We start from the raw sequence: 27,250 nt of genomic DNA, 5'->3' as shown, positions 1-27,250 counted from the left end.
ACAAATCATCAATAGGTTTAAAGCTCCACAATTAAGAGGATTGCTGATTCGGTGGTTTGCTTGGTCGACTTGTCTCCTGTTGTCGTCCAAAATCAGTTTGTTGTGTGTTGTTTGAGTGCTGCCAAGACCCACGGTTTCCAGCTTTAATTTGTTTTCTGTGATTCATCTTTTCAACCCCCATTACAGAACATGTGCCAGGCGAGGATCCTCAGATGTCCGAGCTGTCTGGCATATTCGTGTTGAAGCCAGAGAGTGTCACAGCAACAAAAGGTTGGTAAAACATAAGAGAGAGGAACAAAACTCCAGAATTTTAAACCAAATGAAAAGGAGTGGCTGATGTATTCAGGTACAGAAGATGAATCTATTTAAAAGCAAATGTGGTCTATTCTTGTTTTTGTCAGGCAAGGACGTCACGTTTATGGCTAAAGTTGACTCCTCAAAACTGCTGAGGAAGCCCGTCATGAAGTGGTTGAAAGGGAAGTGGCTGGACCTGGGAAGCAAAGCTGGGAAGCACCTGCAGTTCAAAGAGACCTATGACAGAAACACCAAGGTTCACATGTTCTCACTGTGTAATGAAGCCTACAGGAATGATCAGACGTACTAACACTGTGGTTCTAAGGAGTAGATGTTGGTTAGTCAGTTTGGCTACCATTTGTACCAAACAATAATTAGATGTATTTCAATTCATGGTCCCAAAAGAATAATGTCTATTGACTTTCTCTACAGTAACTCCTTCTTTGACTTACTAACCTGAGGTTAACATTTGTGTGTCAGAGTGAACTGTTGACAACAATTGAAGCATGGATGCCATGACATTTTTTTTAATCAAGGTCCCAGAATGATAACTCCCAATCACTTTAATGATCCCCTGACATTATACAGTACAGTACAGTACAGTACAGTACAGTACTGTTGTCTCATAAACAAATCATTTCAAATTTTACATCAGCCTTATTAGTGTACATATATAGTGCAAATATATAGTAAACTTTATTTCCAGTAGTAAAGTACACTGGGTAACATGCATGCTCATATACAGTATGCAGGCATGAACATGCATGGAAATATATGTATGTATGTTCTTCTGTATAATATAAACCCTGTATGCAGTGACAAAAAGTAACAAACAAAAAACATAGGCCTGGTTAAGCTTGATTGGAGGATTTAGTGAAAGTTGTAAGCTTTACTTTAAAAGTTTTTGAATTGCTAAAAATGCAACCCTTGTTTGTTTTTGCATTGAAATCTCTGATGAAGTTTGAAAACCTGCAGAAAATGCTGAATATGGAGTCAAGAAACTGCAGTGATGAAGCTAAAAGACTAATGTGTATGAAACCACTATCCGCCAATTCCTTTATCGGCAAGCCAATATCTGTCAAACTATGCTTTCTATTCACTCCTAGAGTGTGTGTTTGTGTGTGAGTATGTGTGTGGGTACTCAGTTTCGTTTACTAGCGTGTGTTCCTCGCACATAACCCCCCCTTTCTCTCTGTCAGATCTACACTTACGAGATGAGCATCATCAAAGTAGTGGATGGAGACGCAGGTGGTTACCGCTGCGAGGTCACCTCCAAAGACAAGTGCGACAGCTGCACATTCGAAGTCTCTGTGCAGGGTAGGTCTGGAGACACGCAATCTCATTATTGTCATCTTCCATTCAGCGTCTCCAGAGTTACTGTGTAACTGGCTTTGTCAGCCAATAACTCAGCGAGTGCGCTACATATTAGGTCCCATCATTTAGCGGCCTAGCGAGGTCATCACTCCATTATTCCTCTGCGGCTCAAGCCTGCTGTGTAATGAATTAACCTCGCCGAGCGCTCACCAGGCTTTCTCCTTCTGTCTGGTTTCAGCCGTACAAGAGGAGCAGCAGGACAACATCTTGGAGGCATTTAAGCGATCGTGAGTGTCAGTGTCGGCGAGGGGTCTACTCAACATGTCAGCCATCACAGTGTCTCACAAACGCTCCTCTGTAGATTGCTGCCTTTGGGTATCTGTCAGTCTCTACCAGCGTCTCTGCGTGTGTGTCTGTCTGTCCCTCAGCAGTAGCCGACTTTGTGCGAGTCAGTCTGTCTGCCATTTTCCTCTCTTTCTGTCACGTCTCAATGCCTTGCTCTCTGCTTCACCTGGAGTCCCTCATGGTTCAGCATCTTAAGTTTTTTCATTCCGTCTCAGGGTCAATCTCTCTCTTATTTTATACGGATTTACTTCCAACTAACAGTCTATTTCTGTCTGCTTGTGTGAAATGTACCTATGTGACTGTGTAGCTTTGTTATTTCAGGTGTGTGAAATCAGTAGCACCGACACCTTGAGACTCACATTTTTGTAATCTATGCTTAAAAAAATATAATTCCCCTCCTTCATCAGAGCGTGAGCAGAAACTCAAAGTTAAACTGAGAGACAAAACTGGCAAAAAGACAGCATCACATCGAGGTTCAGACAGGATGTCAGGGTGCTTATTTGCAGAATGCTGATATGAGAGAGAAGGAGAGACAGGGGAGGCAGAGATAAAGACGTGAAAAGTTGGTTAAAACTGAAATATGTTCCTTGAGAGATAATGAATAAGTGTGTCAAACACCTAGTTATGTGGAGGTCACACATTCAGGAGGTAAGTGTGGAGAATCCAATTGGATACTCGCGTGTGTTCCTTTTAACATTTGTGGCCGCAGCACAACAAACTCACTCATTATTCCTCTGGACTTTTTGATTTTAAAGTTCCAGACTTCATTGTGTGTTTCAACTCTGTAATAGCCACGGCGCCCCATCACGTGCCCTGGGCTATCAGGCGAGTTTTTCTTTCGTCATGTTGTCGATTTGCCGAATTGTTGGCCGGCTGAAAAGGCACCAAAGGGAAACAGAAAGTTAGTCTGAGGAAAACATACAGCATGCTTGCATTTTAATCCCACACTTTATGGTGAACAGCATTTTCTTTATTGTCGGGATGCACACATGATTCTCTCTGTGTTTGTCATGACAATGCTACACACATGCAAAACACACCGCAAATTTTAAATCATTAAAATTCAAAGGCCTCTTAACTTAAAACATTCATTTTTCAGGGTTGGACATGATTGTCAAGTTGTGCTAGGGTTAGGGTTCGGGTTAGTGTTGGTGAACTTAATACGCCCCTTACCTCTCCTTCTTTGCTCGTCATGGTGCGAGCATATGAAGATACATGAGTGACCCACGAACCAACACAAACTGCACCTTTGCTTTCTTCCTTTATTTGTTGGACGTCGGATGCAGTATTAAACAATCCCTCAAAAGGGTGCAAATTGGTTGAGATCTAGCTATTGTCATGGCTGTGGTGTATGTAGTTACATCATTTTCCAGCCCACCTATGGAGTGATCACATGTAGGACAGCGTTATCACCCCGGGAGAAATACCTCCCATCAGGACGGCAAGGACAACATGGATGGGTGTTATCCTCGCATGAACTGCTCATCCATAGGACATGTACGATCAAACAGAACTGCTTTGAATTTTATTGGCATTTACGTTGGTCTGTGAGGGGTTCAATGAGCCTCGACCACGCCGGAGAAACGCTCCACGCTGTAAAGGAGCTGACAAAACTGCTCACAGCGGGGGAACAACACGCACTGTTATTGGCGTGTGCCACACACAGCACTTGTCACCTTGTTGAGCACAAGAGGGTGACTGATGACTCGAAACCATGTGAGTCAGCTGTCGTGTGAGGGGAAATAGAAGGTCTGCGTAGCCAAACACAGCTCATTTCTCAACGCAATTTTTCTTCTGTTTTGTGCATCTCAGACTGACATCATCATTGCTTCCATGCTTATGACAGTTTAGCCATCCTTCAATCAGATTGCATTCAGCCACTTTTACTTACTGTGATATTTTCAATATTCGATGCTTTTTTTGCTTTTGCTTATTTTTGACCTGTATGTTGCTTTCATCTGCTTGTCTACTGTTATTTCTGTTTGTCACTTGTATTTAGGGCATGATGCTAGCTTTTTGCCCTCATCAATCGCTCTGCTCTATGTTCTCACTCATGCTATTTTTGCATCTATCTGAACACAGGATGAAAAAAGGGTAAGCTTAAATCACAGGCTCTCGTTCATTAGATCTGCTGTGTGCTGGTGGATTTTCTCATGTTGCCTTTGTTGGATTCATAATTGCGTCTTGTCGTTTATGTTTATGTATTTATAGTGTTAGTTAATGGGAGAGAAAGGAGATTAATTTTAGAATTTCTATGTCCTAATGATCTTTTGTGTTGTAAATAGCATGGGTTTATAATCCTACCAAGATCATTTCCTAAATCTTTTAATTCCAGTGGAGATGCAGGTGAGGATGCGGGGGATCTAGACTTCAGTGCCCTGCTGAAGAAAAGGTAAGACGATCTTCATCAGCTATACAGACACACAAAATGACCTTCAACACATCTCAAATCTGTTTTCTCTCTGCTTTTATCTAATTCCCGACCATATTCAGGCAGAAGAAACATCAGGAAGTCAAAGAGGAAGTGGATGTTTGGGAAATCTTAAAGGCGGCAAAGCCCTGTGACTATGAGAAGATCGCCTTTGAGTACGGAATCACGGACCTGAGGGGCATGCTGTCGAGGCTGAAGAAGATGAAGAAGGTGGAGCCCAAAAAGAGTGATGGTGAGGAGAGAGGGAAGAGACAGGAGGGGAAAAAAAAGAGGACACACTTAGCACAGTGAGGTTACAGGCGGGGAAACCAGAGCTCTGTAATGCGACGGGCTGTAAATACCAGCAGCGTTTAAAGGCCTCTGGGGAGGAGTTATATTGCAGGGACAACAGGTGGAATGTGTTTTAGCATATGATGGCCGCTGGTTGGCACTTGTGGATTATTTGGCAGTAAAAGCAGAAGTATACTAACAGATACTTTTGTGACAGCTTTCCTGAGGAAGTTGGATGCAGCCTACTCAGTGGACAAGGGCAAGAGGATCCAGCTCACCGTGGAGGTGGCCGACCCTGATGTTCCTGTCAAGTGGCTCAAGAATGGACAGGAGATCAAACCATCAGCCAAGTAAGCACATTTCAATTATTCAAGTGAATGTGTCTTGAGTGTGCCCAGCTCTGCATTTTAATATTGGGGTACATGAGGGTTGGCATTTCTTTTTTAAAACTCAATGCCATTCATTTCTTGAATTCCCTCTAGTGGCCATTAACAGATATTCTGTTTATCAATAGGCAAGGCAGGCAACCACTTTGGGCCCCAGGTAAGTAGGGTGGCGCCCAAGGAATGCCAAACTTTAAACCACAGCAGTAGCTAGAAATGTACAAATTTTGCAATGACAGTAGGAAACCTCCCTAAAGTGGCCCCATATGACAACATTCCTGCTCATTGCCCTGCTTAGTGTGGCTTGCATTTTTGCTCTGAAAACTGATTTTTTTTTCGGGAACCTAGCACACGATAAATGCTGGTTGGAGGAGCCCCCAATTAATTTTTGCCTAGGGCCCCAACAGACTCTAGAATCGCCATTTCTACTCAAGAAACTTTAATTACAGCCTGTTGCGCTTCAGTTTTGGCTAGCTTTGGAAATTAGTTGGACTAACTAAAATACTGTAACTTTGAGCCCTACTTGATTCTAGAGGTTGGTGGCTTTTCAGGGAACATATTAAAATAAACTAACATTGCAAATAGACTAGAAACCTACTGAGATAAGCCGAAAAATATTCAGTATGGAGTTAATTAAATATGTTTAGGAGCTAGAGACTTAGACTTAGAAAACTTTATTTATCCCAGAGGGATAAATGACTTACTCTAAATTTAGAGAGTTTTCAGCCTGCTGAGCTCTCTTCAGCGTCTGTGTCGCTCTCCTCTTTGCTCTTTTCCCTCCTCCTTCAAAGACTTCTTTTGGTGTTTTATTGAAGAGGCTACAGCTGTTGCAAGTGGTATTTTTTCAATGGTTTCACCATCTGCCATTTTGAGTAGCTCCATGCTGTTCATTGAGATTAAGGCAGTCCTCTTCCTGTTTGATTAGACAGTAACTAATGGAGAGGGGACATTTATTCGCCCAGAACAGCAGCTCCCAGGAGGTTCACCCAGAGTGTGCACTGCGACCGGCTAGATCTAACGAATCAAATGTTTAAGAGGGTACCGAGTTTGGCGATTAGGAAATAAAACACCACATAACAGGAACTTCTTACATTCAGGATGATGAAATATGAAAACAATAACAAGAATTGTGTTTTTTTTTATGTATCTTTGTATCAAGTTGAGCTTTTGTATTTACAGTCAATTATGAAAATGCATATATCTGTCCAGAAGAAGAATGTTTTATTGAATAGCCCTACTCATTGGTAAAGAAACTAAATCTATTTTTTTTATTACAAATAAAAAAAGTAAAACAATTACTAAAAAAAACAAAGAACAAAAAAAACTAAGACAGGTAGCATTACCTTTAACTTACTTTTTATTTTTATTTCCAAATGTCATAAGATAAGATAATACTGGCACAACCCATTACAAAGGTTCAGTTAGCAAATTTTGCACCCGTCAGTGCACCTGGGTGTGTTGGTTTCATATGAGGTGTGGTCAGGGGAATTGTTGGAAATCGTGTGTTGTAGCAGCAGAAAGTAATTCGGCCATTGACCAACAAAATCTTGATCTGAAGACAATTAGTAATGCAGTATTTTCTTCCTTTTTTAAGTTGCAGTATTGTGATGAGCCAACATAGGCTGGTCACATCCTGCTAAAACTTTGTGAGAGAGAAAGGCCTCTCTCCAAAATCATTTGATCGCCTTCGCCATTAAAACAGCAATGCACCAGGACTTTAAAGGACATGGGAAATGACGCTGCAACCGGATTAATTACCTTCTAAATAAACCTTTGATCAACTAAGAGAAGAAAAACAACCTTTTTGTGATTGTGCTGCACCTTGCACCTTTCAACTAGCACGCATTGTAGTTGACAGTCTTTTAACACTTGCAGCTTGAACTTCAGATCATACGTTGGTGATTCTTTTAATAGGGCTCTATGTTTTACTCCCCATGATCAAATCTGCCTCACCTGTAGCTTAGCGCTGCAGCAGGTCATTTTTATTTCAGAATTCAAATGAGAGTTTCTCATCCCTTCCTGCTATCGCATGTGATAAATATGTGTCACCGAAGTCCTTTGATTTTTATCATTACGTTTGCACAACAACTGAAATGTTTATGTGTGGGAGCAAAACCTTGTGATTGTGCAGGAACAGGTCTGAAGGTCTCTACGAGAATGTGTGTTTTTTATCCGTAACTGTGAGTCACTCCGTTGTTTTCAGGCGATCAGCGTCTGTTTGTGGCTGGATTGGCTGAAAGCAATTTTTCATTATTGTCTCTCTCCTTTGATTCTGTGTCTCTCTCCCCACCATCGTTCCTTATACCCGTATAATCCCCCCCCCATCATCCCCATGTGTCCAGGTATGTGTTCGAGAGCGTGGGCAACAAGCGGACACTCACTATCAACAAGTGCAACCTGTCTGATGACGCAGCATACGAGTGCGTGGTCGGGGAAGAGAAGTGCTTCACGGAGGTTTTTGTCAAAGGTAGATGAGTCACTGTCTTTGAGGGATCCTTCTTTCAGCAGGGAGAGGCTTTTTTTCTGCTCAGTTTAGCAGATTCTGTCATTGGAGCGCAGAGAGGGCTGACAGCTCTGTTACCATCCTGTGTCTGTGTTTGTCATCTGTTTATTTCAATGCTGTTACGTTGCACGGTAGCACGCTGCTCTCTGTTGTCAGCTCACTTATTTTTAATGGCCTTGTGGCAAGTGAAATTTCAATGTTTTGTTTAATGTCATGTATCACAGTTGTTGTGATGTATGCATTAATGTGCTGTCACATTTGTTAGAGTTTGACTGATAAGTGTGTTCTTAAGGCCGCTTTGATTCCTGTTCAGATGAAATGTTATACTTTTGGTCAATATTCAGTATGAATACAAACAATATGAAATCACTGAACTTCCCAAAAAATTACAAATATGTACTTTTTCTTTTCTCGTACATCAATTTTTTAAATTGTATTTCAAAAGATTATATCATATTATACGGTCTATATGGCATTATCAGTCTTACTCTGGTGCTTTTATCTCTGTGGCATTTTTTTTTCTTTGTTTGTATGAGAGGATTTTGATGAATTTTTAGCTCTATGGCTTCTATAATAATCCAGTGCTTTGCTCTGTGTGCTCACTGCTGCTCAACACTGCTTTTACAATTTCAGAGGCCGTACAAGAGGGTAAGCTCTTCACCACAGACACAGCGCCCATGCAGCGAACCTGTGTGTCTGTGCGTGTGTGTATTTGTGTCCATAGAAACATCATCCACATCGCTCTTTGTAAACATCTTCATCAGAGCCTTTTGTTGTTGATTCATCTCGACATCAGTGAGGGAGTTCACCAGATGACAGCTAGTCAAAACTAGCAGTCCCAGTACTTTAAATAAGACATAAAGTACTTAGGCTAAAGCTCGGGCTTTTGCTGTGTTCATGTTTTGAAGTGATTACTATGGGAAAGGATTTTCCCACAACAAAATCAAATTCACTCACACTCACAAAGCTCGGTGAAATGATGATCAAGATGATTTATATTCATGTAAAACGATGTGCTTATACTAACTATTTACTTTATAACGTAGTAGTAGTAGTCCTGTAGTATTAGAAGTAGTAATTACTTTTCTTTGCGTTCTCCTGAGAATAAATTACCATATTAGTCTTTACTGAATGTGACACCTGAAGTGTTACAAAAGTAAAAGATCTGCATGTTTTAGAATTTGGCATTACGCTACGGCTTATTATACAGGGGTTATGTGGGGTAATTTAGAGCTAACATAAAGACAGCTGTAAGTGATGGTACATCATGATTCACAATGTGTTGAACAAATCTACAAAGCTGTGCTGTATGCCCTGTAAGCTAGCTAGCAACTGCGCTTGTATGCACTTGCTAGCTAGCAGCATAAAAAAAAAAACCCTCAACAGATACAGACCGATACGCGCCTCTCAAAACTAATTAATCAATTATTGCAAACCAGACTTCACTGTGGGAGATAAACTGCTGAAAGTACCACACATCTGTAAAGGGTGTTTTCACTTTTCAAGTTTAGGCATGCGGCTCACTTCGGGGACGCAGGTAAACATAGCCTCCACGTTTATGTAAGCCGACTGTGTTGACCACACACTGTGCTGTGTACATTTTCAGAGTCAAACTGCTGCTTTGTGCTCGCTGTCTCCTTGGTCTCCCGAGGGAAAAGTCATTCTTCAGAAAAAATAACACAGTACACCGAAGACATTAAGCGTATTTCACCTAACTTTTGTAAGGGCTCGCAGTCATATTGTGCTTGTTTTGATGGTGCTGTGACAGTGGTTTAGAGAGTTTCTGGGCTTTCCAGCGGAGGTTTAAAAAAAAAAATGGAGATGTCCAGAGGGGGACTGGATGCTGACGATGACAAATAGCTGAGTCTAGCAGAGCATCAAAACATCACACCATGTGGTTACACAATGGGACTCCCACCACCTCAGGAGACGTGCAGTACCTTCCGCCTCTACATGACGGTTGTGTTTTGTGGCGTTGATAAGGACACTAAAATCATATTGTCCCGTTAATCCAAATCTAAAAAAAAAAAGGATTTTGGTGTGTAAGTCTTTTCTTCTTCCTTAGAACACTTTAAAATGCCACCCACCACCCATCTGTGGAGGAAGGGAGTACAAAAGCACCTGAAATACATTTAATAACCAGTGAAGTGTGATCTAGAAAAATAATGTCCTGTAAAACTGAAGCTGCAGCTCCTAGCTCTGTAGCTACTGTTAATATGGTTTGCAAGATTGTGGTTTTAAACACCTCCATGAACATACAAACACTCGTAATACAACTCAAGAGCAGACAACAACACAGCAAGTATTTTAACTTACATTAGCTGGGTTGCTCCATTAGCCTGCTTTTTTTTTAGAGAATGGCCAAGTAAGGAGATATTCGCAGATGCGGTGTTGCCTCGGCAACAATTAACATGTCGTGTCTGTCATGGCGGCTGTGTCAAGGTGGTCGCCACGAGAAGACATGTCCCATTACAACTTTAAAATTAAGGATTTCTTAACTGTTGGAAATATTTTATTCATTTAACTATTTCCTAACTGTTGGAAATATTTGAGGAAAGGTAAGTACTCAACAAACAAACAAATATTAAATAGGTTTAGTCCATTTTTTATTGTTTAAGATATTTTAATGTAAAAAATTAATCTGAATTAAATCCAGCCCAACTTTGCTGCTGATTTTTAAAAAGACACTTTAAACTAAATGTTGCTTGATTTGGACTGTACAGGCAACCTGCATTTCAGTTCAAATCAAGACTTTGCACGTGCCAAAATTTGTCTTTGACAAAGACCATGTATGTTTATGTGATATGCCTTGTAAAAAAAAAACTTACTCACTCCACTCAAGTAGCCTACAGCTGTTTGCTCACCATGCTTCTTTCATCCTCCACTCATGTTCCTGGTCAGAATTACTCTAGTGGTTTAGATACATGATTCATACAACACAACAGTACAGTTTTTCGGTGATTCAGTAACAAATCTGTTGTTTTTTAAGTTTGACTTGAAGCTTTATCTTTGTGTTTAGAGCCTCCAATCACCATCACCAAGCTGCTGGATGACGTTCACACCGTGGTGGGCGAGAAGGTGGAGTTTGAGGTGGAGGTGTCTGAGGAGGGAGCCAACGTCAAATGGTGAGCCAACATGCCTTTGGGTCATATGATGTAAATTAGTTCGTAAATGCCATTAGCAATTTAAAAATCTATGAGGTCACATTTTTCGTAGTGCATCAATCCAATTATCCATACTACTGTATATCCATAGAAGATATTAAACATTGTCCTTTAAAAAAAATCGCCTGCAATCGTTTGCAAGTTTTAAACGTTTCTATTTCCAGCCAATTGTCATTATTTAGCACTTCTTTTTGACAAATACCAAAAGATTATAATGCAATGTTCCTTGTCGTTGGATTTTACAACTTCCTTGTTAGATGGACGTAAGCTCTGACTGAGATAGTTTAATGAAAAATCATTTCCATGAACAACCATGTAATGATTCTATTCTAGTTCTCTAATTGCTTAATGCAGGCCTTTTAACCACTGGATGTATCTGAGAAAATGTTCTCCTTCCACTCCATCTGAAGTGTGGCAACGCCTTGAAATCCCTGAAGGCCCCAGTCATGTAGAACATTGCAGACATGTCAATCAGCTCTTCCTTTCCTCTCTGTGTGTCGAAATGTCACTGGAGCTTGTGTGTTTGTGCGTGCGTGTGTGTGTGTGTGTGTCTCTCCTCAGGATGAAAGATGGAGTTGAGCTGACCAAAGACTCAGCAGGTTCAAAGTACAGGTTCAAAAAGGATGGGAAGAGGCACATTTTGATCATAAATGAAGCGACTTTGGAGGATATTGGAATGTATCACGCCCTGACTAACGGTGGAGAGTCACAGGCAGAACTGGAAGTTGAAGGTCTGATTTCCTCTGTTTCAATCTTAGTGTTTAAGGGTTATTTTCTTCAAGATTTTTTGCCTAAATTGCTTTTTCAAAGTTATACAATCGTAACTGGTGTGTATCCAACAAGCTGAAAACATAAAATCCAACATGTAAAATGGAACTACCAAATGTTGCTCAAACTGAAAATCCTGTGTGACTTCTTTTGAACATCAGCAGAACATGAAAATGTATTTCATAAGCTACACACTTTCAAAAGTCTGGTTAAATATTAAAACATCAGAAGTAGCAATTTATGGATGACGAGATTGTGCCCAAAGTTTGCTAACAAGCATTTCAGACATGGCTGCTCAATTAGGAACTTAAAGAAAAATTACACACCACCACATGATGATGTTTTCCATTCTGACAAGCATGAAAAGCCATAAATTAGTCATTACTCATGTCTTAATTAATATTACTCAGCTAATCCCTTGTATCAGTGGTTCATCTCACTGTTGGTCATGCTTATTTTAATTTACACCTCCCAAAAATTGACGGTTGGGTCATTCTACGCTGCAAAAATCAGTCTACATGCCTCCAAGACAGATGGGGCCCAAAATCAATTAGAGTGAGAGATTTTGTGAGCTTGCTGTGTGACCAATCATAGTTATGGTGCAGCAGGTGATAAAGATATGTGATGTTGCTACCATGAATCCAGACTGTCTGCACCCCAAAATAATGGAGGACAACTCTATTGTTGTGTGATTTTATTTCTTACATCCTTAAGTGTCACAAAATCACATTACAGTGGCAAATATCACTGAAGATAAGTTTCCAAAATATATACTGTAAAAGCAACCTGCTATACAGCTCCTAGCTTGTCGCAGGGTTACGGCTAGCTCCTTTCATTTTGTACATACAAATAAAATACTAATGTTAAGTGTTAACGGAATAATTTGGAATTCAAGGATTCAACATTAAGCCATTGTAGAATTTTCACTCCAGTGTTTGTTTGGATTAAATTGATTTAACAATATTATGTTTTGACAGAGCTAAGCTAGCTGTTTCCCATTTTTACGCCAAGCTCAGCTAAACTTATATAATTTAAGTTAATCGGTTGCCGGCTACACATTAAAAGAGGATGATTATGTTATGCAAGTCTCTGCAAGAAAGCGAACAGGCAAATCTAAAAGCCTGGCTAGCCATTTCCAATCTTTGCACTGATTTTAGCAAAGCTAATTTAGCTCTTTGCTGGCTCCAGCTACATATGAGGAATTGTATATTATTTTATCTTTGTCTCATCATAAAAACAGCAAAGGTCATTATCAAATGGTCAAGCAAATCCCTTTTTGTAAAATAAAAAAGAGAAACATAAGAATATTGATTTGAATGTCTTTCAGTTCTTAGCATTCTCAGACTACTAGTTCCTCAAGCTCACTGCAGATAATTTCAGACCTACAGTTATACATCGCTTCCTGTCATTGGCAGGAGTGATCTGTGTTCATAAATAGACATGTGAAAAAATATGTATTGATTGATGTGAGTGGTGTCTTTGCTTCAGATAAGGAGCTTGAGGTCCTGCAGAGCATAGCTGACCTGACAGTGAAGGCTACTGATCAGGCTGTATTCAAGTGTGAAGTGTCTGATGAAAAAGTGACAGGGAAATGGTTCAAGGACGGAGTGGAGGTCCAGGCCAGTGATCGCATCAAAATGACACACATTGGAAGGTATTGTATTAGACAGCTGTAGGTTTGTGTGTCTATGTTTCACACAAACACACAACAAAACCATATAGCTATAACAATAGGCACTGTTTGACACATGGCTTGCCAAACTATTACCAAAGGGTTTTCTTAGTTGTGTGACCCAATTTTTTGGAAATGCTGCAATCTGTAAAGCTCTAACCTCTAAACACACACAGACAAACACACACAGACACATCACACACACACCCCTAGGGTCCGGGGTTTCTCTCAGTAATCCCTCCATCAGAGCCGCCCATGGCAGGAGATATGCCAAGGCAACAGCGGTCACACAAGGTGAAAGCCATTTAGTATGTTTCTCACTCTGCAATATTGCCTCACAGAGTGTGTTGCCAGGGCAACTGTCTTTTGCATAATTACGGGTCACAAAAAGTGTTGTCTCCTTGGTAACATCTGGAAACATGTCCCCAGGACCCACAAGCTGACGATTGATGACGTGAAGTCTTCGGATGCTGGGGATTATAGCTTTGTCCCTGATGGCTACGCATTTTCTCTCTCAGCAAAACTCAACTTCCTCGGTGAGAAAGCCAAAATACGAAAAAGATTTGATTTTTAATTTTCAATTTGTTCTCAAAATTTCATATGTTTTCCCCCTTAGAAATCAAGATTGACTATGTTCCAAGACAAGGTAAGTCCGTTTTTTTTTTTTATAAATTAAATGTGTTCTTCTATTTTTTCCAAGTCAGTAAAGTAGATGTCTTGTTCTCCGATGTGCAGATGCAGACTTCCCCACGCGTCCCTTTTATTTGTTTCGTATTCTCGTCTGTCCCGTAAACTAAGCCCGCATGTGTTGTATTACGACATTATGTACAAGAGGTAACTCTGCTCAGGCCCGGTTAGTCCTGGAGAAGTGTGAGTGCAGGCCAGCGGGGGAAAGGGGAGGGGGGGTAATCATGTTTAAGCACGGCACGGACAACTTTGCCTAGTGTGAGTGCACCCTTAGAGTCATTTCCCTTAAGATGCACTTAGCCGAAGGGTTGTATTTGTTTTGCTGATGAGGGAAAATATCAGCAGTTTCCTCAGACTCACAGACCCACTGTTAACATCATATGCTTAAAAGACAAACTCAACATTGTACCCAGTGTATAAGTTGCTCTTTAGAGTCTCTCAATATTAGGCGTTGTGCTTCAAAGTATTACATTTTATTCTGACCAAAGCTGCTCCTCTTTAAAAAAAAAAGAGATAAAGAAATAATGTTGAATTGACAGCCAATGTAAAATGATAATAGGTCTATGCAAATTCAGTTTTCCATCTAGAATTCAATTCTGAATACAACTTCCATCATAAAAATGATTAAATGAAAAATACTGACTGATGCCTTCAATGAGAAAATAACTACATTGATGTCCTGCTTTGCTTCTAACCTGAATGACCTCTTGACTCCTGTCCTCTACTCCATAATAGACCCTCCCAAAATACACCTTGACGCCGGCGGCAGCGGCAACAAGAACACCATTATCGTGGTGGCTGGAAACAAACTTCGCCTTGACGTTGAGATCACAGGAGAGCCAGCCCCCACTGTGTGCTGGATGAAAGGAGACCAAGTGAGGAGGAATAGAGACAATTTTCACGTTGACACAGTCAAATATAACGTCACATTCTCTATACCTTTGTGCGTCAATCAGGGTATCAAACCGTTAGTCATTCAGGCACAAAAAAAGGAGTGAAACATAGACTTGAGTGGGAAGGTTGAATCATGTCATTGTGACAGCTGTGCCATCACAATGCGACACCACTTCAAACAATCGCTTTGTTCTGTTTGTCTCCATCCTGCCCTGTGTTGTACTGTAGGTGGTGTCTGAGGCTGAGGGGAGGGTCCGTGTGGAGACCAGGAAGACCCTGTGCAGCTTTGTAATTGAAGGAGCGGAGAAGGAGGATGAAGGCCACTACTCCATCACTGTGACTAACCCTGCTGGTGAAGACAAGGCTCAACTCTTTGTCAAGATCGTGGGTAAGTTCTTTATTTCACTTTTTCAGCTTTTAATTTAATTTCTTCTATAAGTCCCATTCTATTTAAATCAGGACAGACTCAAGTTAAGAGTTTAAAATTGTTCATTTGACAGTTTAGGAAAGATAAATATGCAATATCTTTGGCGATTAGACTCCGTCATGTTGACTTTGTGCCCTCAGAAGGGTAGCATGGCCGACAGCAGGATAATGGTGGTGATAGAAGAATGCAGGATGAGATCAGGAGTGGGTTTCTGAGGCATAATGGAGGGAAAATAATTAAAGATAAATAGAGAACATTTTCCCAAATAGTGACTGCTTGTTTACAGTATATTTAAAGAAAACTGAGTTGTAGGTCCATGCTAGTGTCTCAGCACAACTTTGTCTTCCTTGTTTTCACCACTGAAAGTGTTCATGCAGAAAAAAGAACCTTGTACCAAAACTCATGGTAGGTTCCATGCAAGATCAAACAACTACTCAGGCACCCAAATAGTACTCATTAACCTTGATATTTTTCCTTTGTTTTTTTACTTCACCTTTCTCAAAATCCTTTTTTAGCATCTGTTAAGACACCTAAAGGCTAATCATTAGAAAAAATAATTCAAAAGATACTGTCAGCAGTAGAATAAAAGTAGGCTAACTAAGATTTACCTCACTCAGTCACTCCTATAGATATGAGCCAAGATCAGATGATCTAGAAATTAATATTAACCAGTGGCAGCAATGTTGTTGAACAGTGTTTTTCTATGTATTATGAGACTTTGCTTTGAAAAACGATACTGTGAAAATGTTTTTATTATGTCATATTTCGTGGAAAAGACCTCCTCTAAAAGATTCTTTGCAGTAAAGTGTAAATGAAAGAATATAAATAGTTTATTAAGTTAAAACCAAATAAAAGGTGGAATAGTCTGAATTTAGTATTAACTGAATTCCTGGCACTCGTGCCTTCTCTCATCTTTTTTTAATCTCTTCTCTCTTTCCATTTCCGACTCTAACCGGCCTCTCCAGATGTGCCCAACCCTCCTGAGAATGTCAAATGCACATCAGTTGGTGAGGACTCTGCCATAATCACATGGGACCCTCCCTCATTTGACGGCGGAGTTCCTGTTAAAGGTACCCATGGATCTCATGTTCACATCTGATGTCTCAGTCTCCAGAGAAAACAGCCGTTTCCAATCCCCTCTGTGTATAAAATTGCAATGGGAACCTTTGGTCTGAATAACATGTTTAATGACTCCACTGATGATGACTATGATGGTATTGCTTCCTAAAGGGTACCTGATGGAGAGGAAAAAGGTTGGCTCCTCCAGATGGACCAAGCTCAACTTCGATGTTTATGAATCCAACACGTATGACGCAAAGAGGATGATTGAAGGTGTACTTTACGAGATGAGAGTGTTTGCAGTCAACGGCATTGGCATCTCTCAGCCCAGTGAAAACTCCAAGCCCTTCATGCCCATTGGTGCGTTGCCATTTATCATTAGCAGAATGCTTAATTAACAGAGGCTTTTCACACAGTGCTCATTTTGAGGGAGCTTAACCTACCTCCCATCCCATTTACACTGGGTATTAACGTATTAATTAGCTCCTGTCTCTCTCAGCCCCCACCAGTGAGCCCTGTCGTCTCACCGTGGAAGATGTGACAGACTCTACCTGTGCACTCAAGTGGCGTCCTCCAGAGAAAATCGGAGCAGGCGGCATCGATGGCTACATCATTGAATACTGCAAAGAAGGAAGTAAATACATGATAAATATTATAAACTTTATACGAACACTATTCACCATATTCACACAGCAGCCATTTTCTACTAAAATGACCTTCAGGGTAGTAAGCTCTAATGCTTTCATGACTTGGTATCGCTGCGTCCAGGTTTTCAAACTTTAAAGGGAGGAAACCTGACCAATGTAATCATTTTAACACTACCTTATTCAACAGCCACTGTAAAAGACAGGTAAAATAGACCGTATTTCAAGTAAAATCATGTGTGATTTCCCATTAACTATATAGAACAAAATCATGATAGTTAGCATCAACATTTAACCAATTGCCAGCTATCTTTCCCTTAGCTAGCTAGCATCATAGTAGAATGTTATCATGTAGAACTATTGAATAGTACTGGTCACAAGAAACGTTAGCTATTGTCTAGCAACTAACCGGTTGTCATATTTGTTGTTATAGCACATTTGTGTGTATGTAAAGTGAATTGCAGAGAGTTTGTATGTTAAATTAATGCATTTACCAAAGGTAAATACATTGAATATGGATCGTTATGTATAATAGTATTGTAACTTTTTGTTTCCAGTTGGGTGTTTCTCTTTTAGCATCACTTTCTCTGTCTGTTTAGCTAAAAGTCTACTTTTTCAACTAGCTAACAATGCTATTAATATGTGTAAGGAGAACTAACCAGCAAAATACATAAATATTCACTTTTAAACCAAAAAGTCATTCTTAAAAATTACGTTGAACCAAAACTGCTCAGCCCTTTTAAGCCTCAACTATCCTATAAGTCAGCTAGCTAGCCATTATTTAAGATAGAAAACCTGACAGATGCTTGTTAAAAATTAGTCTACTGTTGCCAAAAGTTATTTCAAACCAGCCATTATGACTTTAAACAGCATTATGAAAGAATGGAAAGGTTTTTAGGCAAGGGAAAAGTACAAAGTGTGAGTTCAAAGAATTACTGAACGGTCATTTATTGTCACATCTGATCATTTCTCTTTTTCTTGTTCTCTTGTTGCTTTTTCTCCTCTTCTGTTTTGACTCATTCCTTAGGTAATGACTGGGTTCAAGCAAATGAGGGGCTAGTGGGGATGAGCCAGTACAGGGTGAAAGGTCTCCCAGTGGGAGAGAAGATGCTGTTCAGAGTGGTGGCTGTCAACAAGGCTGGACGCAGCCCCCCCGCCGTTCTCTCCCAGGCTGTCACTATCAGGGAGATCATGGGTCAGGGGCATGTTTGTCAACTGTTATTTTCTTAAAGGAAATCCAATTGTGCCTCATATTTAAATATATCATACATTTACTTTGATCTAATCGTTAAACTTATCAGTGTGTCTGAACTGTTAGAGAGAGCTTTTGGAAAAATCACTAAGGTCAAAACTCAAACCACCATCTACACCATCTTCTAAAAAATAATTTAATTCTGTTCAAAGTCAAATATTTTATATCTACCCACTTTGATTTTACTGATTTATCTTTCTTTGTGTTTTGTATTTTCTCCCCACAGAGAACCCAAAGATCCGCGTTCCTCGTAACCTTAGGTCCAAACTCATCGCACGTGTGGGCGATAAGGTGAACTTGGTCATCCCCTTCCAGGTTAGTCCAAGTCCAACCAACTTGCCATTTTACCTTCTACTGTATTAAAGTATTAAACTCAATCCAATTAACAGTTCACACAGTTCCACCACCTGTAGCCACACGATGCTAAGAGATGACTTACTCCACATTGAACTTATACTAGAAGAACGCTTGAATTTGGCTTTTTTTTTTTAATCCAGTAAACATTTATATCCTGGGTAATTGCAGTGGAGGAGGGGTAGGGATCCCTGGAGTAGTTAAATTGAAGTAGAGACCAAAATGGATGAAAAAGAGAAGTGAAGTGGTTCCAGTATCAAAACATCAGATAGCCTCTATATTGTTATGGTTCCTAATGTCAGTATATTGTATCCAAAAACACTTCTCTTGGGTTCTTTGGTTAGAGTAAGCAACCCGATAAATGCCACCGATTTTTTAAGCTGCTCTCTTAAAGGGCCTTTTATCTTCTGAAATGCTAATCAGATCTGGATACTTTGCTGGTTACAGAGAGGGCAAGATCTGAAAGGGCACAGGGAGCATTACAGCATTTGACAGCAACTTTCAAAATATGGCAAAAGTAAAAAAGAAGCTAACCATAAGTAACAAAGGGGAAGCAACTGTTATGAATAAAAATAGACAAGGGAAAGTGAGCCGTGGCTCTGCTTGCTTTTGAAGAAGCAGATGAAAAGCCTGTTCTGAGAGAGAGGACGCGGCTACATGATGTTCTCCTGTGAGAACAGAGCACCCACATCTCTGTCATCTTATCCAAGAGCTGGACAGAGTCTGCTCCATCTGCTGTTATCACACTGACAGAATATGTGGTGCCGCTAGGAATGAATCAAGAGGAATTAGCTCAGTTTTTTAGGCTATGTTTTTTTTTCTTCCATTGGGCATCATTAAAAATGTTTAAAAGTGGAGCCTAAATATCAGCAGAAGTCTTCTCCACTTTCAACATATAAAGCAGTTTTAACACGAAAACAATTTGCGTCCGTACAAAATTCTTCAGCGGCCAAAGGGTTTCAAGACTGTAGGCTTCCAGCAAAACTTCACTAGAGGTCCATGTAATGTTAAATTTATATTTCTTTTTAAAAATGCAGCATCCTTAGAGGATAAATAGATTTTTCTCTCACTGTAGTTTATTTAGCCCCAGATTTTTCTGCTGTTTTTACAGGAGATATCCACTTTCGCACTTTTAAATAATAAATAAATAAATAATGGGAGACAACAAAAAACAAAGACAGTGCGGTGCTAGGATAGAGTGTTATGTTAGTCAAATGCAGCAACGTGTCATCAATGGTACCATGTATATAACCCTTGTATTGGGAGGTTACTCAATATTGACAAATACTCAAAGTCTAACAATCGGAATCAGCATTGGGAAGGAAAAAGTCATAGTTGAACGTCCCAATTTGATTGCATTCCTCTCTAGAGTTTTGGTGGCCCAGCCCCAGGTGTTATTAAAGCTGATACTGGAATAGCTTGCACCAAAACCTTTCGCAGCAAGTATTAAGAAAAACATCCGCTCTTTAAGTTTCTTTATTTTGATTCCATTTCAGGGTAAGCCTCGCCCTGTTGTGAACTGGTTCAAAGACGGCGCTCTCCTGGAGGACAAATCAGTGGGAACTCGCACCAGTGAGGTGGACACCATCCTTTTCATCCGCTCTGCAGAGAGAACCCATTCGGGGAAATACACACTCTCCGTTCAGATTGAAAACATGTCTGACAGTGCTGACATACACATCCAGGTTGTAGGTCAGTATCATCTTAGTGCACCACCTCTTTGCTCCTGTTGCATGTTCTCTCATTTAGGATTAGAAGTCAGGGAATGGCGTAATAACCTCAGCCTAAATTGGTGACATGTCAAGGGTTTTTTCAATGTGATGATGAATCCTAATTTCAAACTCCTCCTGATCTGTGACTCAAAGTAGCAAATCATCAAAGCACTGATTCCTCTCTCTCTCTCTCTTATAAATAATCCTTGATCCTGCACTGCCACTGTGGCCGCCAGCTCATTCCCCTGCTAACAGCTCCTCTCCTGGGGTCAGGGTGCTTGGTGGATTATTTAGCGGGGCTCTGCTGGGATTATTTGTGTGTAGCCTGGGATTAGTTTGGGATTTTTAGGGCTACTCTGTCACTTTGCTCTGCTGAGAAGGTTGAGCTAATGAGAGGCGGATGTGTCACTGCTACGTTTGAGCAGGAGACAGTACAGGAAGGATTAACGGGAGAGAAAAAAGCAGTGCTGCTCACAGTTTGTACTGCACTCCATAGAGGAGAGGGGAAGATTAATGACAAATGCATTACCATGTTTACAGTATTTCTCTCCTGTGCTTTGTATAGTGCAGGCCACACAGAAAGACAGATGATAAACACGCTGCATTCTTCTGCTCGCTAATCCAGGCACACAAAGAATACTATTTCTTCGTGAGTCAGTTGTATGCCAACACAGTTTTTCTAAGAAATGCATTCAGCCATTACCGCCTTCCCTTGAACCTTTGTCTTTGACTCTGCTAATCCATCAATCTTTGCCAAATCTCAACCGCTGTAAGCGTTGATTCCATTCTCTTGGTTTGACTTTCCTGCTCCAGATCTGTTTATCAATCCACCTTTCTCTTACTCTCTCTCTCTTTGACTAAAAGCTTGCCAAAATGTCTACCCAGCAAGAGAGAAGAGTCAGTTACCGTATTGCGTATTTGCAGAGCTGGACACACGTCCATTAATCCGTGAGCCGTTTATTATCAACAATGATTTTTTAATACATTTTTAACCTGGACTTTAATTTAAGAAATGGTTAAATGAACATTTAACCGTTAAATGTGGTTTCCTTTAACATTAAGATTGTTACTTTCACTTTTGCCAACTAATTTGCTCCTGACTCTTTGAAGAGAAGAGACTGCCGACCCCCTTGAGAGAAAGAAAGTCCAGTTTCTACTCAGGCTTTCATTGGCTACAGTAGCCGAGAAACATTGAATGTAAGGTCCTGATTGGTCAAATGAGGTGTCAGTCGAGAGGTCATGAACATGTGCAGGATAAACTGTTGAACAGCGGAGGGAAAGTTTGAATCCATCCTTGGATCTTTATGGATGTAAAAAGCTGATGTTTTTGCTGTTTACTGATAAGATTGGTGCAATTTAATTTTTACTTCTGATATATAGAATTAACTGATTGACGGTTAACAGAGTTCCATTTTTGATTTAATGTGCCCACCTCTGCGTATTTGCTTGAGCTTTGCGTCTTTGGAAGCATTTTCTTGCTTAACTCCGTCTCCTCTCACAAACCCAATCAGAAAAACCCGGTCCTCCCATCGCTGTACACGTCACGGACGTCTGGGGTTTCAACGCTGCGCTGGAGTGGAAGCAGCCGAAAGACGACGGCAACTGTGAGATTATCGGCTACACCATCCAGAAGGCTGACATGAAGACAAAGGTACCTATGCTACAGAAGTTACAGGCAGCCATGTTGGAATGACAACGACTGTGAAAAGTCAATTGTGTCAAATGATCAGTTAAGCTCAAGTTAAGTGTATAAAATAGAAATGTTGGACTAAACTCTTATCCCAACAAAACTGCCTTTGCTTTAGGCCCATCCAGAAGATGATAACATTAGCCATGTAGCTTGATTTAATAGCTGTCTGAATTAGCATTGTTACATACAAGTTAACGTTGAGAAAGTTCAGTTTTACATGTGAATCTTACTATGTTACTGTGACATAACCACAGCTGTTTAAGATACTGTTGACATCATTTCTAGTTTCAAACATCCACAACCTGAAAGTCGACCTTCATGATGGTTATAAGCAAAGGCTGCTGGGGAATTTGTCACAGGACTGTAAAGCCTCACTGTACCGTCACAGTTATTATGCCGTATGAATCGACAGAAAGGTGGAGTAGAAGGACATGGATCCTGTGGATATAAGATTCGTCAGCTTATATAGATCTCAACTGTAAGCCTCTTTGAACCCCCCTCTCTCTCCTCTATCGCCTCTCTCTCTCTCTCTCTCTCTTGCTCTCTCTCTCCCTATCCGTCTCTCTCATGTCAGGAATGGTTCACAGTCTATGAGCACAATCGCAGGCCCAGCTGTACTGTGTCTGACCTGGTCATGGGGAACGAGTTTTCCTTTCGAGTGTACAGCGAAAACATCTGTGGCCTCAGCGAAGAGCCTGGCGTCAGCAAGAACACCGCCATCATTTCTAAAACAGGTTAAAGAAAAAATCCTGGCAGAGCAATAATAGTATGATCTTATTTCTTTTGATGCCAAAGCCCACTAAGGACCGTTCAGTTCAAATGTAAAGAAATCAAAATGGTATGTAATGGGTACAAAACAGAAGAAAGGAAGGTATTTTGTATTTTGATTAAGACACCACATATCAATAACACCAAAAATACAAACTGTAACACATTAATTAGATAATACCTACATGGGACTAATCACAACAAACATAATTTACAGGAAAATGAATTCCACTGATTATGCTGGTTATGCAGAAATAATATCTTACAGAGTGTAAAATGATATTTAATGACGGCCCTGGATTATGACAACAACCAGGCTGGGAAATGAACACCTGCCACCAGCCAAATGCTGCTACTGTTGTTGTTGTGTTCTTGTATTTGCTTACTCTACCAGAGGAATTGGCTGCCAACCAATCTCTTCTGTGTTCCAAGCAGCCGTCTGGCCCATTAAAATTTGGGGATTGTTGTCAGTAGGTCCCACCGCATGTCATAGTGACGAGAAAGTCGGTTTTCTGTCTTGTAATAGTAATCTGCATCTTGAAACTGTTTGTTAGTTGAACAGGATGCGGCCAGCTTAAAGAGATAAATGTGGATTACATTACAATTATTTCAGTCAATGCTTAACAAGATCTTTTGACAGATATAACTTTCAAATTGTATCCACATAAAAAAACGGTTCTCTCTTACTGGATGTATTATTAGCGTATTATGATTATCACACCTAGATACAGGAGCCATACCCACAAGTAGGCTAATCTAAAGGTAAACTGGGTTTAACAATTTGGATACTGGATAATGCAGAGGAAGATACTGAGTCTTCTTCCTCTGCATTCGAACACCTACAACATCGTAACCTTGTTTTCAGAATATTCACAAGAAAAACATTTATTTTCTTAATCCCAAAAATTGGGTTAGGGTAACCCAGAATTTTTTAACAGATGCTTCATACATCAGAGTGTTCAAAACAATATTGGTGTGCAACTGTTTATAAATCTGAAGCTCACACTGGGCCAAACTTTGCTGTTTGCACTTTACTTTTCCACAATTTCAGGTCTGGATTTAAAAGCTCCAGCATTCAAAGAGAAGGACATTAAGAGTTCCCCGAAGTTCACAGCGCCCCTGGTGGACAGAAGTGTGGTTGCTGGTTACGCAGCTGCTATCAGCTGTGCTGTTCGCGGCTTCCCCAAGGTATTTCATCTTTAAGTGAAGTAGTTTTTTTTTTTTATCTTTCTTGTTTATTTGATTGATTGGAGATACTTTTAGTTTTGAGGTCAGGATAACACTTCTGTTTGTGTCAATCTTCTACAAATGAATTCCCTCTCTGCAGGGGCGTGTCCAGACTTTTTGACTGGGGTGGTCAAACTGGAGCACTTACTTATGCAGGGGTGGCCTAAAGTGTGATGTGCGCTCAAACACCCACATAGATTAATATTAATGATTTACCCTTTCTAACTGCACCAATCATATCTACTTTATAACACAAGATAATGGAAACATTTATGACACAAAAAAAGATGTAGTTTCAAATTCACAATTTAAAGTAAGCAAACTCCTGCACACTGTCTAATTTACAAAAAAATCATTTATTGGAGATGTTTTTAGTCCAGAAAAATGGCCAGTTAGTTCACCAAAAATAACAAACTAGGCAATAAATGACAAGCTTGATAATTTAATTCTAATATTTTTTGTTGGAAACTGCTGCCATTGGGTAGGTGTCAGACCAATTAACTCTGAACTGCAGAAACATCTTTCTTTCCATTATTTCACAGCACAGATAAACAGTGTGTGATCTGGTTGGCTGTTAAAAGAAGGCAGGATAAGATTTTATACACAGTCCTTTGAATGAAAAAAATGCTGATTTAGATGCAGAACAGGATAACAAAAAATATGATGAAAAATGTATTGTATTAAATAAACTAATGTGAAACGTTATGACATGAATGTTTTAGTTTTGTCTTCATAATGTTACAGCGTAACCATTGCATAAAATAGGAAGAAAAGTGTATTTATGTTCAAACATCATAACAATTTTCTTCTGCAAATTCCTGATATTTTAGCCTTGGGAAAGTGTCCCTACTTTATCTTGTAAAGAGCAGACAATGCACTACAAAACTGTAGCAGCACCCATCCAGCATCCACTTTACCTGCATTGGCCCCTGTTAGCATTGCTGCGAGGGGTATGCTGAGCAGATTTCACGCTTTGTGTTTCAGAGCGAGCGTACAAGTTTGGAGAGTCAAACAGAGAGTGTAGAGCAGTCAGAGAGGATTTTGATGCCTTTGCAGCAGGAGTGTATTTTTATGTCTGAGGCTAGAACAAGAGGTGGAGCAGAAAGATCTTTGAACGCACACATATTTTTTTTATCCCACCGAATTGGCAAAGATTTGTCAAGCCGAAATGTTGACCTAATTTCACCTCTTCCCTCCACTCCCCTCTCCTCCCAATACACCATGCTGTGTTTATATCCCCCCCCCGCTTTCTTTTCTCCTTCCAAATTTGCCTTCCCCTCCAAACACAGCCAAAGATCGTTTGGATGAAGAACAACATGATCCTCGGTGAAGACCCAAAGTATTTGATGCAGAACAAACAGGGCGTGCTGACTCTGAATATCCGCAAGCCGAGCCTGTTCGACGGGGGTAAATACTCCTGCAGGGCCATCAACGACCTCGGGCAAGACGAGGTGGAGTGCAAGCTGGAGGTTCGAGGTAGGCTGCTTCATTCACTACCATTTATACACAAAATTAAAGAGTAGGAAGTGAGAACCTGGCCCATGACAGTCTTTAATAAAGCTCAGCATGACAAATCTCCATCTTTCTTCTCAACCCTTTGACTGATCTCTTGAAATTCAAATCAGCCTGCTTTGGCTAAAAATAAATCACCTTATTGCAATTGTCAGTTAAAGATGTCTCTGAGTCTCTTTCTTCCAACAGGATGGTCCACTGGCCTCACATGCTGATTTACATTTCTCTTTCTCTCCCTAGTTGTTCAAGAGAAAGGAGAGGGGGTGAAGAAATGAGCGACAGCACGAAACAGCAGAGGATACAGTTGAACAGGAATAGTAATGGATTATGTATAACGGGATAGTCATGAATAAATATGATTAGAATAGATCACTGGTGAAGCTCTAAAGCCAATCCCCCTGCTCAACCCCCTTTCCCTTCTACATGCTTTGCCTTTCAGCGCTGCTATGACAAATGCCACATCAGTAATATGCCATAAATTCTTCCAGCAAGCTGCCACCTTGTCACATCCTGAGTGAGAGAAGCTGTAGAGTAGTGTAGTAGCACTGCCCTGCTGTGACCACATACAGATGGATCCCTCTTATCTGTGAAGTGGACCTGTCACTGAACACACTTATAAAACAGCCTTTCATCCATTACGGCTCCCTGTGTTGTCTGTTTTGTGTCCGGGACGTTTTTATAGGTTGGGATGAATTTATGATTGTGATGCAGCTAGAGGCAGTGAAACCTCCGCAGTGTGACCGAGCGGCTGCACACCTCTGCTTCTTGTGATGTTTGAGCGGGGACCCCCGCTGGCTCAATGGCGTGAGATCACTACTCAGCCAGGCATGGCTGACATCACGAGTCCCCAGGATTTAAGGGGTTCTTATACACACATCTCCACACACGCAGTCAATGTCTGAACAATATGATTTTATCATACCATTTTCCAAATACAATATGTATCCCAATACATTTGTAAAAATAAAATATAATCATGATACTGTTTTATTTGTCACTATACAATAATGTCACAATTAAATATCATAGTTTTACCTTTGAACTATATCATATAATTGTAATATGGTGAATGGTAAATGGGCTAGAGGTTGTGTACATGTAACACCACATTCACACACTGATGGTAGAGGCTGCTGTAAAGTGTCCATCAGTTATTAACTAATCCGTTCATAAACCTTTATCACCTCTGACGAAGCAGCGGGAGCAACTTTAAGTTAAGTGTCTTGTTATGTGTGTGGAATGGAACCCCCAACCTTCCATTTGAGAGACGACCGACTCTACCACTGAGCCACAGCCGCCACGTATCTCTCTGTCGCAATATGTGTTGTGCTGAGGTGGGACTCACCTGAGACTCAATGATACATTATTATGGCAATACTATTGTCACTATAATACTGTGAGACTTTAGACTGAGTGAAATATTATCCCAACACCTTTTCAACAAAATGACATTTCTGCAATACCTTTGTACCAGTACAATATTATTGTTACAACTTTGTCCCAGTGTGATGTGATTACAATATATTTTCCACAGAACAATATTATCATGATATCTATGTCACAGTAACACATAATCACAATACTTTTGTCACTATATAATTTTATTGTCTCAGCTCAGATATGATATGTGATTTAAAAGATGTATAAAGTGCGATTTCTTACCCATAGTTTTTTGAAAATGATTGAATCAATTTTATCTAGATAATCTTAAAAATGCAAGTAAAGTTTTCCTTCTGTTTTCCTCACTAGAATAACATCATCTTACAAACTGAACTTCTTTAAAAGTCAACAGAGTCCAAATCAACTTATCATACTGTCGGAGAGAAAAACTGATCCTAGGGGAAATTTAATCGTAATTGTTGCTCACTGCCATAGTGAGA

The 27,250-nt window shown here is 40.2% G+C and overlaps 1 protein-coding gene across 4 annotated transcripts in view; it reads left to right on the top strand.

Moving 5' to 3' along the window:
* Nucleotides 1-26,006, top strand: part of mybpc2a (myosin binding protein Ca) — a 31,786-nt gene extending 5,780 nt beyond the window's left edge. For all 4 annotated transcript variants that reach the window (XM_020645752.2, XM_065964797.1, XM_065964796.1 and 1 more), the window contains 26 exons: nt 187-270; nt 402-550; nt 1,494-1,611; nt 1,847-1,895; nt 4,289-4,345; nt 4,447-4,616; nt 4,872-5,004; nt 7,380-7,504; nt 10,560-10,665; nt 11,266-11,435; nt 12,961-13,126; nt 13,574-13,680; nt 13,761-13,790; nt 14,567-14,706; nt 14,954-15,113; nt 16,118-16,222; nt 16,383-16,571; nt 16,711-16,845; nt 17,883-18,050; nt 18,334-18,422; nt 19,958-20,153; nt 21,685-21,824; nt 22,438-22,597; nt 23,683-23,819; nt 25,148-25,334; nt 25,611-26,006. In XM_020645752.2, coding sequence (XP_020501408.2) covers nt 187-270; nt 402-550; nt 1,494-1,611; nt 1,847-1,895; nt 4,289-4,345; nt 4,447-4,616; nt 4,872-5,004; nt 7,380-7,504; nt 10,560-10,665; nt 11,266-11,435; nt 12,961-13,126; nt 13,574-13,680; nt 13,761-13,790; nt 14,567-14,706; nt 14,954-15,113; nt 16,118-16,222; nt 16,383-16,571; nt 16,711-16,845; nt 17,883-18,050; nt 18,334-18,422; nt 19,958-20,153; nt 21,685-21,824; nt 22,438-22,597; nt 23,683-23,819; nt 25,148-25,334; nt 25,611-25,645 — 3,305 coding nt within the window. In that variant the 3' untranslated portion in view covers nt 25,646-26,006. The remainder of the gene's footprint in view (nt 1-186; nt 271-401; nt 551-1,493; nt 1,612-1,846; nt 1,896-4,288; nt 4,346-4,446; nt 4,617-4,871; nt 5,005-7,379; nt 7,505-10,559; nt 10,666-11,265; nt 11,436-12,960; nt 13,127-13,573; nt 13,681-13,760; nt 13,791-14,566; nt 14,707-14,953; nt 15,114-16,117; nt 16,223-16,382; nt 16,572-16,710; nt 16,846-17,882; nt 18,051-18,333; nt 18,423-19,957; nt 20,154-21,684; nt 21,825-22,437; nt 22,598-23,682; nt 23,820-25,147; nt 25,335-25,610) is intronic.
* The last annotated feature ends 1,244 nt before the right edge of the window (nt 26,007-27,250 follow it).

The sequence above is a fragment of the Labrus bergylta genome, chromosome 16, assembly GCF_963930695.1.
Source record: "Labrus bergylta chromosome 16, fLabBer1.1, whole genome shotgun sequence".
NCBI lineage: Eukaryota > Metazoa > Chordata > Actinopteri > Labriformes > Labridae > Labrus > Labrus bergylta.
This window is presented reverse-complemented; position numbering and strand designations above follow the sequence as displayed.